Raw genomic sequence first — 19,366 nt, forward strand, 5'->3', positions numbered from 1 at the left:
CACAAAGAAGACTATTTCACTCGGGTGATCATCGACAAACCAAAATACAATACAAACATGGGCCCTTTAGAGAGAGTACTATTTCGCAGAGAACAGAGATGGGTGTTCCGTTTAAAAAGTCATGTTACTGTGTTGAATGAAGATATAATGTGGAATACACTGTGAGGTTGGTTAATACAATCACTATCCTATTGGGTTGTTGTTTCTTCACATCTTTGAGTCTTAACCCCGACCTCCTTATGGATCTGTGTGTATTTTGAAATAATTATGGTGTTTACGCATTAATAAACCATTTTCTAGCACTTAGAATCCTAGACTGGTCTCAGGGTTATCCTGTCAACGAAGAATTACACCTAGAAATAACATACTAGACATATAAACTAGATGTCCTAGAATGCATCTGATCGGTGGGACGAATAGATACGAGTGAGTTATACATCTTTTCACAGCTGTAGTTCTTTGTCTCATATTATGGGCTCACGAGTTGAAATAATGTTATTATTCTTTTAAAATTACCGACACTGGTGATGCCCGTTATATTTACGAAGCATTTACGGGACTTTTTACCGTATACCGGAAGTTCTTTCCTCAACTTCCGGGTCACGTCAGGTATAGAAGGAATTCATTGGGTATTTAAAGGAACGCCCCATTGACTAGCGTCCGATGCATTCAGGAGAGACGGACGGCGTGAGTAGGTAAGCTAGTTTCTCGCTTTTGTTTTGGGTCCTTCGTTTTTTTGCAACCCTCTGTGAGACCCGCTTTTTCTTTTAGACCTGCCTTTGTTTCACAGAGATTGTTCAGTTTTCTCTGAGACCCGCTTTGTTTTCACGTCACTTGGAATAATACTCGCATGTCTGACAGCGAGTCCCAATGATATAAAAGCACGCTTTTGTAGCGAACACTCGTTTGGAGTGCCTCTGCTGTTTATAGATAATGTTGGTTTCTAATTGCTTTGAGAGGCAGCGCTCATGCGGGCTAGGATAGCCCTAAACAGTTATACTGACGAGTGGGTTGAACCATTGATTGGTTCCATTTGGCATAACATCTACATGGGAGATGATACATTGTAAATTTACATGAGGAATGCCTTAACAGGAGATTTGACCATATCGCTATGAACATGATGTGTGTCTGCTTATAATTCCTAAGATGTGTTAAATTGTGTGTTCTTGCCTATTTTTATATATTTTAGACACCCGTTCACAAAGACCATTGAAGGTTATTGGCAGGTAAATTACTGCTTAATGGTGAGGATAATACTCTTCATTTTACATTCACTTGTGTGCCACCTGGGTGTTTTTTGGCACTATAAGTATATACACTTGGTGATTTATGTTGGGAAAGACATTGTGAGACATTAAAGATTGTTATATTCATATATTACAGAAAGAAGACCCAATGACGCTGGTCTTTTAAGAGACCTACACATTCTGAGTATGGTTTTTTGTTATACATTTTAAGCAGAGCGACAAGACAATGGTCCTGAAGAATGCTATGAATTCGTTTCAACAGGCAGAAACATGTTGACCTGACCTAGTCAGATAAGAAATTTTGTATTCTTATCGTCACACTACTTATTTTAAACCATCTATTAGGGAGAGCCAATAAATAATTTATCTCCCATCTGAGATGATTTTAAATTCACATTAGGTATTACTATTTTTGCACTCTGCCCCTTATTCACACACTCACATTGGAGTACAGAACACCTCGTGCTCCTCTCCTGCGGGAGAGTTGTAGCCCACACAGAGTACCTTGCGGACACTGTGTACAAGAGGGGACCCAGTGATGAAGCATGTCACCATTTCGGTGAGTGAGGGTTCTCGTCTTTAAACCTTACACTGTCCACAGGTTTTCTCTGATAGTTTTTGGATATAATTTTTTAAGTCTCCTTTCCCTACATTTTTGTTACATTTTTGTAATGTTTTTCCAATGCGGTATTTTTTGTGAAATTCCTGATTAGGAGTAGTACCGCTTTTGGTTGTTAAGTCTCCACTGTGACCTCTTTGTGAGTTTACTTAGTAAACCTTTACATAAGCAGAACAAAACAGTTTGATTCCACTGCAGGTCAAGTAAACTCGACAAGACTAAAAGAGACAACTCCCAGAAATACAAGAGGTTTGAAGGCATACAATGAAGGAAGAGGTATCCTGTTAGCTTTCGAAGATGACGTAGGATCCGCTTTAGTATTTTCCTGTGACAAGTCAGATTCTGACGTGAAAAATGCAGAAACAACAGTTGACAGACAGAATGCAGAACAATGTCATACATTCACCCCAGTACAGAGATCTGGGCCTAAATCCATCGTTTGCTCACCATGTCATTCCAGTTTGGACCCAGCCTTATGCAAATCAGTCTTGACCCTGTGCCCAATGGGAACCGTTGAGCCTGAACTGCCAGGCCAGGTTCTCCCTATGCCATTCTAGTTTGAACCCAGCCATATGCAAATCAGTCTTGACCCTGTGCCCCATGGGAACACTCCAGCCCCAACTGCCAAGCCAGGTCCTCCCTGGACTGGAAACAAGCATCCCATGACCGGTTTCTGGGTTTCACCCCCCTTCAGCCAGGATAGCTTGATTCCAGTGGCATGGAGAGCATGGGACCCACGTCTGGGCATACCCGTACCACTCGGGTGACAAATGCAAAAACAGTTGGACAGAATGCATAACAATGTCATACATTCACCCCAGTACAGAGATCTGGGCCTAAATCCATCGTTTTTTTGCTCAACACGCCATTCCAGTTTGAACCCAGTCATATGCAAATCAGTCTTGACAATGTGCCCCATGGGAACAGTCCAGCCCGAACTGCCAAGCCCGGTGAAGGAGGGGGGGGGGTGGAATGTTTTTGATTTGTTCTGCATTCCATCCATCAATTGTGTATCTTTTGCTTTTTCGCCCTAAGTGCGCCAGGCATGCCCAGACGTGGGTCCTGGGCTCACTGTGCCACTGGAATCAAGCTATCCTGGCTGAAGAGGGGTGGAACCCTGAAACCGGTCCTAGGATGCTTGTTTCCGGTCCAGGGAGGACCTGGCTTGGCAGTTCGGGCTGGTCTGTTCCCATGAAGCACAGGGTCAAGACTGATTTGCATATGGTCAGGTCTAAACTGGGGTGGCATGGTGAGCATAAGAACGATGGATTTAACTCAGATTTCTTGACTGGGGGTGAATGTTTTGATTTGTTCTGCATTCCGTCCATCAATTGTGTATCTTTTGAAGTCAGATTCGGACGCCATATATATTGCTAATGAAGGGACATGATGAAAAAATCTAAAAACTTCAATGGAACATTTGGGGATGACTGTAGAAACCGATCAGTTCTGAAATCACTTCTTGCCCTTGTAAAAATGACAGTTGATGAATCGGACATAAGAGATCAGTATTCCTGTGAAACAGCCACTACGGCGTTATCTATTTCCGAATTACTGATGTCCAACATTGTAAAGAATGCAAAAACAGGCTCTTTTTCAGGTCATAACAGCAACAAAGAAAGTCCTCTGTCCATATTTTGTGCTCTTTCTACCCACAGTCAAACAAGAAATCGATAACTTATAGAAAAGTCCCAGCGTGTGAGGAGGGGGGAGTGTGAAAGTTGCTGTGAGCTGCTTGCTATTGTAGCTAATATCGAGGCTGTTTTAAAATTGCACACTGCACCGTGGCTAAATATTGTAATTTGCACAGTGCTTTTAATTTTTTTTAAACGATTTTATGAATCTCTCAAAGTAGCTGCTACTGACCCTGCGGTGCCCATCTGTAAGAGCGGGCCCGCCACGAATCGGGGTCAGCGTTCTAGTTTTGGAGTCAGGCTATAAAAACGCACGGTGGCGCCCGTGCGCAGCGGGCGTGCTGCCGGCGCGCCAAAGGCAAGCCTGTCTGCGCCCGTAACGCGACCAGCGCCAGATTCCCTACCCATTTTCGTAGGAAAACCTATACGCAAGATGAAATGATTGTATTGAACTATGGTGAGTGTCAAAAACCTTCATTACTTTTAGATCATTCTAACGCGGGGCCCTAAACTCTGCTCCTTCTGTGGATTAGCAACAACATATTCTTCGATTGAAACCATAGATCGCTATCATGACAAAAATAAGAATACTCCTTTGACTAATCAGGAAAAAAATGCCTTTCACCACACAAAGAGCCCAAATATTGACAAATGTTACGTTATCTTAATTTATATAGCGCGCAGCTGCCTCAGCAAAGAGGTGTCCCGGCGCTGTCAGCATCAGAAGATCAGAGCTATGAACCAGAACAGGAAGGAGCATAGAACAAGTAAGAGGATAAAAAATGACTAGGCAGAGGGAAAGAGAAAAGTTTTGATAGCTTTCCTAAAATCCAACAAACGTTCCATCCTGCGGATCTGGAGAGGCAAAGAATTCCATAACCTGGCTGCCAAGCAGCGAAAGGAACAACCCCCGGCCCGAAGGCTCTTCACACGGGGAAGTCTAACCAGATGCTGCCCCGAGGAGCGCAGCTGGCGAGTAGGAACATACGGGGCGAGCAAGTTAGTTAACATGCTGGGTGAGGCAAGCTTCAAGATCTTAAAAGATAGACAAAGTGTTTTAAATTGGATTCGCTTAGCCATAGGTAGACAGTGAAGCTTCCGGATGGCACCAGCAGAGGGGCAGCTACGCGGGAGTCCCAACAAGGCTCTAGCAGCAGCATTCTGAACACGCTGCAACCACATAACCTCAGCCTGATTAGCCCCCAACAGGAGAGAACTAGCGTAGTCTAGTCTGGATAGAATGGCAGATTGAACATGAAATCAGCTTATATCACTCTTTGTAAAACACCAAATGTAATAAGCTGTATTCTGCTAAATACTAGATCAATGCCAAAACATAAATATGAACTAGAATACTTAATATCAGCAGCCAGCCCAGACTTGGTGTTACTCACTGAAACATGGGCATCTCCTTCCTCTGAACCAGACTGGAACATTACAGTCCCAGCTGGTTATTTGGTGGCACAAATAGGAAGGTAAGGAGCAATAGGAGGTGGCATTGCACTGATATACCGCTCCCATTTTAAGGTGAGGGTCAGATCGGAACCTACATTGGAGGCAGAGGCCATGACTTTCAGTGTAAAACTTAATAATCAGGAACTTCTATCTGGCTTATTGATATATAGGCCACCAGAGACGAGAGCCTCATTTATTAGATCATTGCAAACCTTCCTGGAATCCTGCCTCGATACCACCACCTTTACAGTTTAGGGGATTTTAACTTCTACTTAGAAGACAATAATAACTCAGATTCTTCTAGTTTAATTGATAATATGGCGGGCTGTGGAATGAACAAGATTGTATTCGAACCTACCCACTAAGCAGGACGTACGCTGGATGGAATCTTTACTAGCAATGATCTTATTGAAGTGGAAAATGTGCAGCCTGTACCATGGTCAGATCATGCTGCAATCTACTTCAAAGTTATAACTAATCCACCCATTAGAGGCCGTAGGAACCGCCCTCCGCTAGATAAAGCCCGCCCCTGGAACCGTATACAAAGAGATTAGCTCATTACAGTCTTGGCAAATAAACCCCCCCCCCCCCATGGTGGATAGCAATGGAGGGGCCAACAATTTTGACAAGTGGATTAGCCAGGCGGTATATGAGCTGGCCCCTGAAGAAATCAAGCAACCCAAGAGGAGACTAGCCACATCTCCATGGTATTCAGCAGAGCTTAGGCTAGTTAAAATTAAATGTCGATGCCAGGAGCGGGTCTGGAGATCAGACTATAGTAAAGAGCATAGGAAGGAATATAACCGAACTTTGGAGGAGTATAAAACTGCAATTAAACAGGCCAAGATGGCATATTTTACTAATACAATTCAAGAGTCTACCAATTCCCCTAAGGAACTCTTTAAAACGGTATCAATTTTAACTAAGTGCCCGCGTGACATGACATTTGTCCCGGACCAAAGCTTTGTTGACAAACTGGCTCTGTTTTTTCAGGAAAAGGTCCAAACAGTTTATAACGAACTTCAGAACCTGCCAGTAAATACAGGAAAGGCCAACAGAGAGCCAAATGAGACTCCTTCACCTCCGAACAGCTTGTCTCCGTTTTCCATGCTAAACGAAGGACAGGTCACAAACCTGCTAAGACAAACTAAGTCTGGCTCCCCCCTTGACCCATGTCCCCCTTACATATTACATTTGGTCCCAAAAGAGATAAGTGCTTTCCTGACTCCTCTCTTTAATGAGACTATTAGATCCGGAGTCTTTCAAAAAGAGATGGAAAAAGGCCTGTATAAGACCTATTTTGAAGAAAGACTCACTGGACCCCGCAGGACACTAAGCACTATCGTCCTATATCCTGTCTCCCACTGCCTTCAAAGATATTAGAGAAAGCCATGAATCAGGAGCTGATGGAGTATGTGAATTCTAACAATATCCTGGACTCCTCTCAGCATGGTTTCAGATCACAACACTCTACAGAATCTGCTCTGATAATGGCAACTGAGGAGATTTGTAAGGTCATGGATGAAGGTGGTAAAGCCGTTTTAATTCTACTGGATTTAACGGCCGCTTTTGACACCGTGAATCATTTGGTTCTACTGCAGCGGCTTGGAGCCGTGGGTGTAAAGGACACAGCCCTAACATTGCTCATGTCTTTCCTGGACTCCAGGGTACAACAAATCTACTGGGACGGAATCCAGTCCGGAGAATTCTTTCTTACATGCGGAGTCCCTCAGGGATCAGCCTTATCCCCTACATTGTTTAATCTGTACGTGACTCCACTGGCTAAATTGATAAAAGATCAAGGTTTTACACTAGTGTTGTATGCAGATGACACTCAGTGGTGTCACTTACACAGAGTGTCGAAGCTACAGCAGAACGGTTCCGAAACTGCCTCTCAAGTGTGATGGGCTGGATGAATACAAATTTCCTAAAGCTCAATACAGAGAAAACTGAGGTAATAGAATTCGGCCAGAAACCCTCAATCTGGTATCACGTATGGTGGCCTCCAGAAGCTGGCACCAGGCCCATCCCTGTGCCAAAGGCAAAAAATCTAGGTTTTTTGATTGACAAGGACATAACATTTACCTTACAAGTTAATCAAGTTACCTCGGTCTACTTTTTCATGATTACGGTCCTGCGAAAAATACTGCATTTTATTCCTTTCTCTCTAAGAAAAAGGGTAGTAGGAGCCTTGGTTCTATCGCGAATCGACTACTGCAATGCGCTGTATGTTGGAGCTGGGGAAAGACAGCTTTCCAAACTTCAGTCACTGCAGAACGCAGCCGTAAGAATTCTGTTGATCTTCCTAAACATCACCAGACGTTGAGTGGCATAAGGCAACTACATTGGCTCCCTGTCCAACGACGAGTGGATTTTAAGGCGCTATGCCTAGTTCACAAAGCTATATACAGAGGAGGTGCAGCGGACATCAAATCCCTCTTTCCACGTTATGTACCGACCCGAGCATTAAGGTCTGGCAGTCTGGGGTTGGTTTGCCCCCCTAAGATAAGAAGAGCTCGATGGGGAGGCAAGGGCTTTTCATTTCAAGTGGCAAAGCTATGGAACTCCCTCCCTACAGAGCTACTCTTGCAAGCCAATAAGATCCTGTTCAGAAAGGCATTAAAAACTTGGCTTTTCATAAAATCCTAGTTCAGGAGCAGCCACTCCTTATCCTTACTCAGCACCAAGACGCCACGGCAATAGTGCGATTAATAAATAATTCAGTCAGTCAAACTAGGTATGTGTATTTCATATGATAGGGTTTTGCAAGTATCTGCTGACTTAACAAATTGCATTTCCACACTGTATGAAATTGAACAAGTTGTGTGTCCATCAAAACTGAAGTTGCAAATAATCACCAGTGGAAATATTGATAACACAGACCACAACCCAAGTTCCATGACAGCTAAAGACTCCTTCCATAGAACAGCAATAACTCAGAGACAAAACCCAGAAAGGGAATTGGAAGAAATTGTTCGTGGTATTGTGGTGAATAATCCTAACATGGCAAATTCAAAACAGATTTCAAATCTTTCAGAAATGTATATAAATACAGAACTAGCTTCAATGAACAATACAGATTATCACGTTCCATTACTATCTGTAGCAGCTGTTCGCCAAAATGATCTTATTGATGCTGCTAATACCTATGAATATAAATGGCTTGAAAGAGTGATGCACAATGTTGAAAGTGGAAATATTTCTTCTGATAAAAGCATATCTTGGGCAGCATATCGTGCATCATTGCTACCACCAATCAACAGATCACCGTCAACTAATGCATTGTTGCCGATGTTCACAGAAAGTGCTCATTCTAAATCCATGGTCATACACTGCATGAAAGTAATTAAAGAGTCTGTTCATATCTCAATCCAGTTATTTATTTCAATGGACCAACCTCTCTTCGCCCTAGCAAAACAAATTCAATGGGATGTACAACATCTATTTTGTGATGATAAATATATTGTGATCATGGGGGAGACTTCATATCAAAATGACCTTCTTTAAAGTAATTAAAGACTGGCTTTCGAACAGTGGATCGACTCAGTATGTTAGTGCGAGCTGACATCCCAACCATAGGAAAAGCTGATGCTATATTGAACGTTTACTACTTAATCTGTAAATGTCATGTTCATCAAATTGCTTACTGTTGCTGTGCTGTACATATTACAGAGGAAGGCTTATCAAAGTTATCTTGAATCTAAACAGTCCCACAAAGGAATAAGGGAATTTTCTAACTGATTAAGTGGAAATCTAACGAGCACCCACAATTCCAATTTTAGCAGTTGTTGCAGTTACTTGCACTTGAATTTGTTTGTTCAATTAGAGAGGGTAACTTTGATCTGTATGCACAAGTATTTGATCAAATGGTTCCATGGATGTTTTTTTACAAATCTATGGGCCTGATTTAGATCTTGGAGGACGGGTTCATCTGTCACAAAGGTGACAGATAACCCGTCAGACGATATATAAATGCCAATGGATCTAATGGGATTTGTATTTCGGCAGACGGGCTATCCATCATCATTGTGAAGGAGAAACCCATCTGCCAAGATCTAAATCACGCCCCTTAGTCATTATTCTCAATGGCAGTCTATCCACATTCGCGACATGACGGCACTAGCAGAACGCCACCCACACATTCACTCAGAGTTTCGGAAAGGAAAGTATGTTGTCAATAAAAGCAGCAACGCATACTCATCAACTGCTCTAGATTAAAATTATAGGAGGCGGGCTCAGTATATGGTGCACACTTATTAAAGCGAAGTTCCCTACACTAATCCAGGCAACCCTTATGGTTATTTTAGTGGTCTTTGATAGCCATAGAAAACTCTCAAAGTGGTAGCTGTGGAGAGCTGCCTTCAGGCTTATCTTTACGTGTTAAGCAGCTTGTTTTACCAGTTTAATCTTATAGTGTAAGTTAAATGAAAAAGAACCACAGTGTTTATGTAAAAATACTTATATTTATTACACAACACTCACTAACACACTGGTTGATCTCCTACCCAGAGATATCATCACAATACACAAGAACACTTCAAAAGCAATCAGGTAAGTAGCATAAAATACATTGGTCTCCAGGGAGACCAAACCATATACTTATGAAAGTGGAACGTGAACTGTAAAAGAGAATGGGACTTGGACCAGAAGACCCAGAGGAGACGGGGACTTAAGGAACCACCCAAGGTAAGTACCCAGGAACCCCATGGAGGCTTTGTGTAGCGTGGGAACATAGCCACGTGACCACATGAACAAACATAGCACTTTAAACAAAATGTATAATATTCATTCAACATAGCTAATGCATGCAAGATGATGGCTATCCGAGATTGCTGACATCATCCCTTACCTCCAGGTAATGCGTTCACATAACCAACCTGCCAGGTAATGCCCAAGCCAACTAAGATAGTACATATACAAGTTGGCAAAACGCTGAGCCACACATAAGACTTTATAACAGCAATATCAACAATATTACATGCACATGATCTCAAATTCACCGATACCAATAATGTAGATCAGACACAGGACTTTGATTTAATACATGAAATATGGGGTAGATTATAAAAGACTCAATTAGAGCTGCAATGGCATACTAATTCAATATATATGTGTAACATAATGTAACATTAAAAACTGACACGAGAAGGCTGCTTGGAGACTGATCTTTCCACCTAAAAGTTTTCTTTACTTACCATAGCAAAAAAACTATAAAAGAGCAGCAACCTATTTTATGGGTCCGCAATTCTCGGTTTTTCCACAGTACTCTTAGAGAAGTATTCTTTAAAGTGAAAGGAGAAAGTATTTAATGAATGCAAAATATAACGTTTAAGAGTATTTGAAGACCAGTCTAGGGGCCTAGAATAGGTACAATGTAAAGAACGTGGAGGAGAATTCTCTGAGGGAATGACCGATGTTCTCAAATTACCTTTTGCCTAAGGAAAAAGGAAAGAACATAGATGGGCGAAAAGTGGATGGGGTTGACTGGGCATAGAGGTGTCTTTTTGTGCATGAGACTACAAAATAAACATTCAATTCATACAGGAACACCACTGATCTGAAATTTCTTAAATGAAAGAGAAAATTAAAGAATTTCTGGAATTCTATACATGCAACAAAACACAGCATTTAAACATTTTCTACAATGCAACAAGAAAAATGTACTTCAATTGCAACCAAAAGGCCATACATTTCAAAGGCCTTGAGCTTAGCTCACCTCTTTAGCAATAACTGTCTGAAGTTTCCAGTGGATGGATTGATGGTTAGATGATGAGACAAATAGTTGCACAAACGGGCTCCCATGTAGGAAAAATTTGGAAGAGCAGTTGCCTTTTAAGACATTAAGTGAGGAAAGAAATAAATGAAATATGTTAAATTAGTTTGTTTTCCAGAAAAAAGTGAAACAAATAAATCTTGGTGTTAACACAGGATGATAGGTTATTGCATTCTTTACAGCGTTGAATCCACTGTTAGTGCGGTCTGGAAGCGCCAACACTTGTCTCCGGGTGCTATTTTAGATTATTCTTACGTTTTGATCAGTCATTCTACCATGGTTTGTTACATGTATTTTGTTCTGGGCCACCTCTACATTTGCACAGTAAGACCTGCATGATGTGAAGTTTGACAGCACATTCAAATGATAAACAAGCATTGGCAGAGACAATAGTTCCAGCCTATGAGAGAGCGAATGGCTTGGTCAATTTCTTTTAGCCATGTTGTACAGCAGCGCGCCTGCTGAGCACCATGGTTGAAAGTTAGAAAAAACAAGCATTCGCATAGCCAATAGGTCTCGCCTTTGGGACCTTATAAGTGTTTAGCCATGCAACAGTTGCATAACTAAATACTTATAAGGTCCCAAAAGCGAGACCTATTGGCTATGCCAAGCGGCCGTGCGGCCGCGAAAGTGAAAGTGATAGCGATCAAACATCAAAGCGGCCGCGAAAGTAAATTGCGGTAATGCGCAGCGCGCGCCCGCGCACATGCGCGCGCGCCCGCGCACATGCACTGTAGCTCTAAGCTGGCCTGGTAGCACTTTTTGGAGCCCTCTCAATAAGTCTCGCCAGACCAGCGTATGCGCTGGGTCAGGCGAGACCTAAAAAGGCCATGCAGAGTAGGGAGCGCACTGCCATTTGAATCTTTGTTGTCTCTTGACACATACTGGTTTGGCTATTTGGAGCTTTTTTTCTGGCGGGACAGTAGGGGGCAAGCAACAAAGAGGGAGGGGGTGGGGTGCATGGGCAAGCAACAAAAGGTAGGATGGACCGAACAAGCAACAGCACAGCGGGGGGTGGGGGGTCAGGGGCAGGGAAAACAACAATGTGGGAAAGGGAAGGAAGAAGGAGGTGCAATTAAAAGGGGGGGAAAGCATCTCAGAAAGCAGTGAGCAGCGGAAGCACACTTGGCAAGGGAAGCAGCACTTGAGTCATGCTACAAGGGAGGGACAGACACAGAGGAAGTGAAGTCTGCACTTGCTGACCAAAGAGAAGAACGACAATGAGAGTGATTAAGCCATCTGGTAAGCAATGGGCGGGCTCTAAGCCACCTAAGTAAACAAAATGTCTTGAAAACGACAATGCACACGCTTTCTCAGGTGGGACCTAAAGTATAGGATGTGGGAGTGGACTGGGAGGGTGCAAACTGTCAAAGAGAAGAAGGTGCCTGCCAAACATACCAATGGGCATAAATTGACCACCGCGCCCCCAAAACATTTGTTTTCTTCCTGAGGGCAAACAGCCTTTACCTCTCAGTTAAATACCATATAGGTAAGTATTTGTACCTTTACCATGCAGGACTTTACCACGCAGGTATGCATTGTTTTACTTAACATACTTTTCATGGTATTTAAAAACATTATTAGGGTGTAAGGATGGGCAGAGGTAAAGGGAGGTTAGGGGGACTTGGGGATCCAGGGGTGCGAAGAGGTACAGATAAGTGAGGGTGACCTGAGGGCTCAGGTGCGAGTAGAGGTAAAAGGTGAGGATGACTGGAGGGTAAAGGGGTGGGAAGAGGTAAAGGAAAGTGAGGATGACCTGAGGGTTCAGGGTGGGAAGAGGTAAAGGGAGGTGAGGGTGACTTGAGAGCTCAGGGGAGGGTAGAGGTAAAGTGTGATGAGGGTAGCTTAAGTGTTCGGCGGTGGGCAGAAGTAAAAGGATGTGAGGGTGACTTGAATAGATAGTTTACTGTTCAATATAGTATTCTATGGTATGGCCTGTCATTTTATAGTATGGTATGGCTGTTACTGTATGGTATAATATGCTATTATATGTTATGGACCGTCATGTTATTGTATAGTATATATATATATATGTTATGGTAGGGGTTGTTATAGTATATTATGGCATGTTATCGTCTGTTATTGTATAGTAGGTTATGGTGTGGTATGTCAAGGTCCTATTATTGTTTAGAATGGAGTGTTACTGAGGCCAACGCCGATATCACCAATTGATACAATTTAAACATTTAACTTGCATTGGTTTTCACAAATTGTGTACGAAGGTGGTATTACACGGAATGTGACTAAAATGAAGACTAATAAACAAATACACCCTTATCAAATGATCCAACAAATTAAAAATGTAATACACTATGTTGTTAAATGGCTTGGAAAAGACTGGCAGGAGAAAAACATCTTACAGGAAAGAAGTTTTGAAAAAATTGGAAAAGCAAACAATGAGCGAGGGAAGCAGCGAACCTTAGAGGAAAAAGCAAAAATGATGGGGCATAAAAGCAGTTTAAAAAACAAGAGAGAGCGGCATAAATGCATATAAAAATAACATACAAACAATACACCCTTACAAAAAAGGAAGGTACCACAATCCCAGCATAAGCAGTGAGAAAGAACACTAATTGAGAGATCAATCAATACTTGGTCAATGCTCTAGGAATAAAACAAAAACATGAAGTGAAGCTGCCATGCGCAGACGTACACGTAGGTTCCTTGCTTGCTGTGCCACTGGATTCAAGGTAGCCTGGCTGATAAGGAGTGAAACCACGAAACCGGTCCTAGGATGCTTGTTTGCGGTCCAGGGAGGACCTGGCCTGGCAGTACAGGCTGGACTGTTCCCATGAGGAACAGGGTCAAGACTGATTTGCATGTGGCTAGGTCCAAACTAGGGTTGTATAGTGAGCAAAAGAATGATGGATTCAACCCCGATCTGTGACTTGGGGTGAGTGGTAGAATAGTTTCAGCGGTCCGCCCATCATCTTGTTGTGTTTGCGATGTTCGCCCTAAGTGGCCAATGGTATGCCCAGATGTGGGTCCCTTGTTCACTGTGCCACTGGAATCCAGCTAGCCTGGCTGATATGGGGTAATACCCCGAAACCGGTCCTAGGATGCTCGTTTCCGGTCCAAAGACGACAGGGCTTGGCTGTTCAGGCTGGACTGTTCCAGGATCAAGACTGATCTGCATATGGCTGGGTCTAAACTGGGGTGGCATGGTGAGCAAAAGAACGATGGATTTAACCCAGATCTTTTGACTGGGGGAGAATGTATGATTTATTCAGCATTCCATTCATCATTGGTTTGTGTTGCATGTTTCAAGAAGTTAAGCTGTGCCAAGACGTGTTCTCAGTTTATTCAAAGGAAATGGGCCTTTGACCAAGTCGAGGAGGGCTAGCAAGAAGAACCATGTTTACCAGGCTTCAACGACACTAAAGTAGCATTCACTCTATGAATGTGCAACTCAAATAAAACAATTAATTAGTGTCATCAATTTCGGATCACAAATAAATTAGCCAAATGACTCCAGTCTCTGGAAGACTAACCACAGACTGCCCTTCGGTCTGTGCACTACAAAGCTTGTCTGCACACTCAAGCAAGGCTCTCACAGCACAAGCAAAATATGTGAGGGGGCGATGTACGAGGCACTTTAACTCAGAAAGGGGAGTCAGGCAGGGGTGCATTTTGGCACCCCTCCTATTTACTGTTTACATATACGCCTTGGAACCCACACTAAAAGATGCAACCCATGACATTCCACGTATAGGAGAACTTGGAATTCCAGTTCTCTTATACGCGGACGACGCTGTCTTGCTTTCTCGTACTGGTGTTGGCCTCCAACGATTATTGGACGCTTTTGAGGTCTTTATGGGTTCCCTGGACCTAAAGATCAATGTTAAAAAGTCTCAGATAATGATTATGGGCAAGTGCAATAAAAATAAGCTCTCAAAAACTTTCATATGTGGGAAGCAAGAACTGTGTAGAGTAGCTACATTTCCATATCTGGGGATCACTTTCGACGAGAAAGGCATCTGGGGTCCCCAGATAAAAAATAGAAATGTTGCCCTTGTTAAATCATCTTCTGCTCTTCAGGGATTTATGAATAAACTAGGAGCAAGGCCAATTGTAACTTTGTTAAAAATCTATAAAGCAAAATGTCTTGCTGTTGCCACATATGGAAGTGCGATATGGGGTAATTGCTCGATGGAAAGTTTACAGATCACGGAGAATACATTCTTAAGATCTGTTCTTTCTCTCCCACAGTCTACTCCCACATATATTGTTCACACTGAACTTGGTGTGGGCTACATTTCAGATCTGATTAGAATGGCCCCCGTTTTGGCATGGCTAAAGACCTGGTTGCATCAAGAAATTCCCCTCAACCATATCATTTTAAAAGACTGCCTGCAGCTGGATAAAGTAAATAAAATAGCTTGGTTAGTCTACATTAAAAATTGCCTTGTCAAAATAGGGAGACCAGACCTTGTCTATTCCCCGGAATTGATAACTGTCAAAGATATTAAATTGGTTAAAGGTATGATGAGAGATTTGTCAAGTTTAGAAAGAGAACAAGTAGAATTTGAGAAACCATCGGTGCGGGCTAGTATTATTTTGAGTACACATGTAGGCCCTGAATTATACTTAACCATTGTAAATCAACCTTTTCACCGTTTTCTCCTTACACGTTTTCGGTTTAATCTGATTCATCTAACCCTTGGCCATTTTCCAACTTGGTGTACTCACGAAAACGCAATGCCGTGTAACTGTGACAATTTTTCGACCCAGATCACACTGCATTTTTTGATGTTCTGTGACCATTACGCGGCATTAAGAAAGAAATACTAGATCCCAATTTTAAAGGAGGCTGGGTTTATACAGGTTAAGCCTGCTCTCCTGTTTTTACAGTTATTGCAGACCCCTAGGACCATGTTCCATGTCGCTAGTTTTTTAGTGGGTGCTGTTAGGGTTAAAAAGAGGAAGCTCTCTATTAATTCAACTATTACGATGTTATGAATGGCTGAAAATTTAATTTTTCATATGAAATGCCTCCTCTGTGAACCTAAGAGAATATAAATTTAATATGCCAATGATGTTTTTAGGATGTTTTATTCAACTGACCTCTTTTTAAACATTTTAGAAATTATGAACTGTTGATTGAGTGAAATTTATAGTGTACTGTTCCTATGTCTTTTTATGATATTTATTTATCGAAATAAAGTATTTTGACTGACTGACTGACTATGTGAGTGGGCACAGCGCAGAAGCCTATGGAAAAATAAGAACAAGGGCCAAAGTGTGTGACTGCAAGGCCTGTAGGGCTGCAGAACAACATGTCACATGCCATACATGTGACTGACTATTCTCCAGCTTGACAGGTATTTCCAAGGCATCAGCCAGCCACCAGGCTGTGTGATTTACTGACATGCGACTCGTTTTTTAGAATTCACTAAATTTCAGTTACTTTAACCTTCAAAAAGTCCTATCCAAGGTTCAGAATAATGCAAACCTCAAGTCAGGGACAACTTTCTTCCGCAGCTTGTAAAACTGAAGCATTTGGGTGGTTCCAGCTCAATCCGCACAAACAATTATTGTCACTAAAACACCAAAATACTTGTTCATTTGAGAAACTGATTTCCAAACGCACATATATCATTAAAAGTGCACTTAATGATTAAATATGTATTGGGCCCATCAGGTGATTTATTTGCCAGTTCTCTATTTCCTATAGAATCCAAGTCCATACCAAAAGTTTCTACTGTAAATACTGAACGCATGGACGTCAATTAAGGGTCACAAGTGCGACCTCTACACCCCCCGTTGTGACCCCTTGCTTGCGACCCCTAGCTTCCAGGGGCCCTGGTTTTATGACCTCTGTTCCGTTATTACTACCATCCGGACATACGAAAGGAAGTCGATTTCTGCATACTGGCACTCACTAGTTGAAGCATTGTTCGCTAAGTAAACTCCTGCATAATAAATACAATATGCAAGTTATGACCTCTGTTTCAACATGGCTGCCATTCAGATACTTCAAAAGAAGTGGATTTCTGGGCACTCCGCTTTGCTAGTTACAATCTAAAGAGGGACTTAGAGGTCCGGGGTAATAACGTTGGGAGAGAATAAGAAGCTGATATCTGAAGCGCATAACCGGGTTTATTTTAACAAGATTAGATAGATATACACAAATATGATCAATACTAACTGGACACAAGTACAATGTGCGTATTACTCTAGATGTGACCGTTCTGGTTTGAGATGGCCGACATTTAGATACTCACAAGGCAGTCGATCTTATGACACTCCCACCCGAGAGCTATTTAATCATAAGGGTTTCAGCGTTCGGGATAATGGTGACGCATGTGAGGGAGGACGCAATATCCGACGCAGTGAATGCGAGGCGAGAACTCTGAAGCACTGCATGAGGCTTGGGAGGTTTTAAATAGACATTTGCAGCCCCCAGAATGCTTTAGATATTTAATGATTTGCCTTAGTAGGACAAACATGGAAAATAGGAGGCAGATAGATCACGAGTGTTTCTTTAACCATACCGCTTTGCCTCCATATAACATATAGAGCTGTACAGATTCAGCATGCTTGCTGTCCTCTCGATATAATGCCCAGAGATCCTCCTCACATATTGTAGTGCCGCAGACCCAAGCAAAAAATTAGCTTATTCAATAAAATATGCACGTGTCCTCGACGTTACTATCTAAGCCACTTTTTTGGTTCTTTTTACCGTCTGGCAGAGCCATTTAAAATCCTAATGCTTGGCCTCTTTTAGAGGGCCAGAAGTTTCCCATATTGTGTTACCTTAAAATCGGGACAACTACATTGACCTAGTGCGATATATGCCAGATTTCGATGTCCCGTTTCTCAGTGGACTGTGTTAGCGAGCCAATGATCCCGATGTATCGATCACGTATAAAGTGCCGTCTCTCTAAGTTACAGTTCCCTAGAGAGATCATGTACATGGAAATGCAATGAAGGCTTGTTTTATTAGACCAAGAGCATTCTTAATTCACATGATTAAGTCTTCTATATTTAGAGCTTTTGATTTACATCTCTCAATAAAGATCTTGAATGCAGATATGTGACTAATATTTGGGAGTAGTTTCCAAGTATTGGTCATCTATCGAGGTTGCCTCTTACATTTACAGCATCCCTGAAATACATTTTTGTATGAAGAAACTTGATGAAGATTTGATTTTGGGTCTACATAACGGAGAGATCTTCCTTTGTGTGATCTTCCTGTTCAGCTTGGTATACCACTCCTAAGTATTATATTTTTAGAATACCCCATTTCATGGACATCATCTCAAGTTCCACCACAAATGTTTTTTGGGTCAAGGAATTGGGTTGAGACCCACTCTAAACATGCTAATGCAGAACAAGCATATTATTGATCAACACAAGTACTGTACCAATGTTGTGTATGTTTCCTATAGAAGAAATGAATGATAGTAAACCTGGAAAGGTTCAATGGCTCCACAGGTTTAGAAGTATGTATACCATGTCATGGAAAGGAAGGCTGGTGGGAGAACTTTAACTGCATTAAATAGCACTGTTATCTATGTTCCAAAACTGAGATTTAATTACATGGTACTCTTAGTTTCTAAAACAATTGATAAAGTAAACTGGTTTTGAACTATATAGGCCCATCAGCCTTCACATATTTAAGTTACTTGATACGGATATTGGCAGATTTCAACTTGACTAGCATATTTTCCATTGCTGTACGCTATTGGACAGGTTCTTATTCAATGCAACACTATCTTAATTGTATATCTGAAGATACCACCTGAAACAATGTAACTGCATTTTCAATAGGATTTAAAGTATGTTTATTTATAGGGTACTTCTTTTGCATCTGCAGAGATTTTTCAGCCTGTGTGTGTGATGTAAGTAACCAAAAGTTAGATGCATGGCTTCCTGTGATGGCAACCAACCAAAAGCTCATGCAATGTCACTTCCTTTGATTTCATCGGGTTCAAAGGTCATGTGATGTAATTTCTTGTCATGTTATCCATTCAAATATTTATTCGGCTACATAGGCAGCCATAGAAGAACACACATAAAAAATGCATAAATAATTGAAAAACAGACAAGTTCTTTTGCGTCAGTCATTATCTTCCTAAATAAAGGAATCTAAAGGTCTCTAGATCAGTGCGCTATTAAAACTACAGCAATTTTCAAAAACAGACCAAATTTAAACCAAGTGGTCTGCAGCTGCTTTTTATTAATGGTGAGAGGGCCGCCAGGATTCGCGAACAATTATTTACAGCCTATCTTGTGCAGGCGAGATTTAATATACATCAACTACGGGATTTTTCTACCTTTGTCACAGGAGAGGCAATCTTTTGCGATAGCTTTTGTGAAGACTCCCTCTGTGTTGTTCCAAAGTGCAACCCGAAGAAGCAGTGGGCAGGCACTGATATAATCCTCAATATAGGGGATTCCCAGCTCACAGTGACAAACATAGCTAGAGCTAGAAATCGGCACCCCCAGGATCTTCCTACAAAATCTGTGATCCTCAATTTGAATTTGGTAGCAGTTCTTAATTACCCAAACTTCAGCCCCATAGGTAGTGATGGAGGCATTGTGACTTGTATATCTGAAGAGAGGGGACTAAGGCTCTTCCCCTTCCTAGGGCGAGGTAAGCTCAGTAGGAAGCCTGTGGCTTTTGCAAGTT

At 41.9% G+C, this 19,366-nt stretch overlaps 1 protein-coding gene across 1 annotated transcript in view; it reads right to left on the reverse strand.

Moving 5' to 3' along the window:
- The window catches only part of PAIP1 (poly(A) binding protein interacting protein 1), a 659,103-nt gene that overhangs the window by 443,852 nt on the left and 195,885 nt on the right, over positions 1–19,366 (reverse strand). Inside the window, exon 3 of the mRNA XM_085638605.1 lies at positions 10,675–10,787. Within this exon, the coding sequence (XP_085494731.1) occupies positions 10,675–10,787 (113 nt within the window). The remainder of the gene's footprint in view (positions 1–10,674; positions 10,788–19,366) is intronic.

The sequence above is a fragment of the Triturus cristatus genome, chromosome 2_1, assembly GCF_964204655.1.
Source record: "Triturus cristatus chromosome 2_1, aTriCri1.1, whole genome shotgun sequence".
NCBI lineage: Eukaryota > Metazoa > Chordata > Amphibia > Caudata > Salamandridae > Triturus > Triturus cristatus.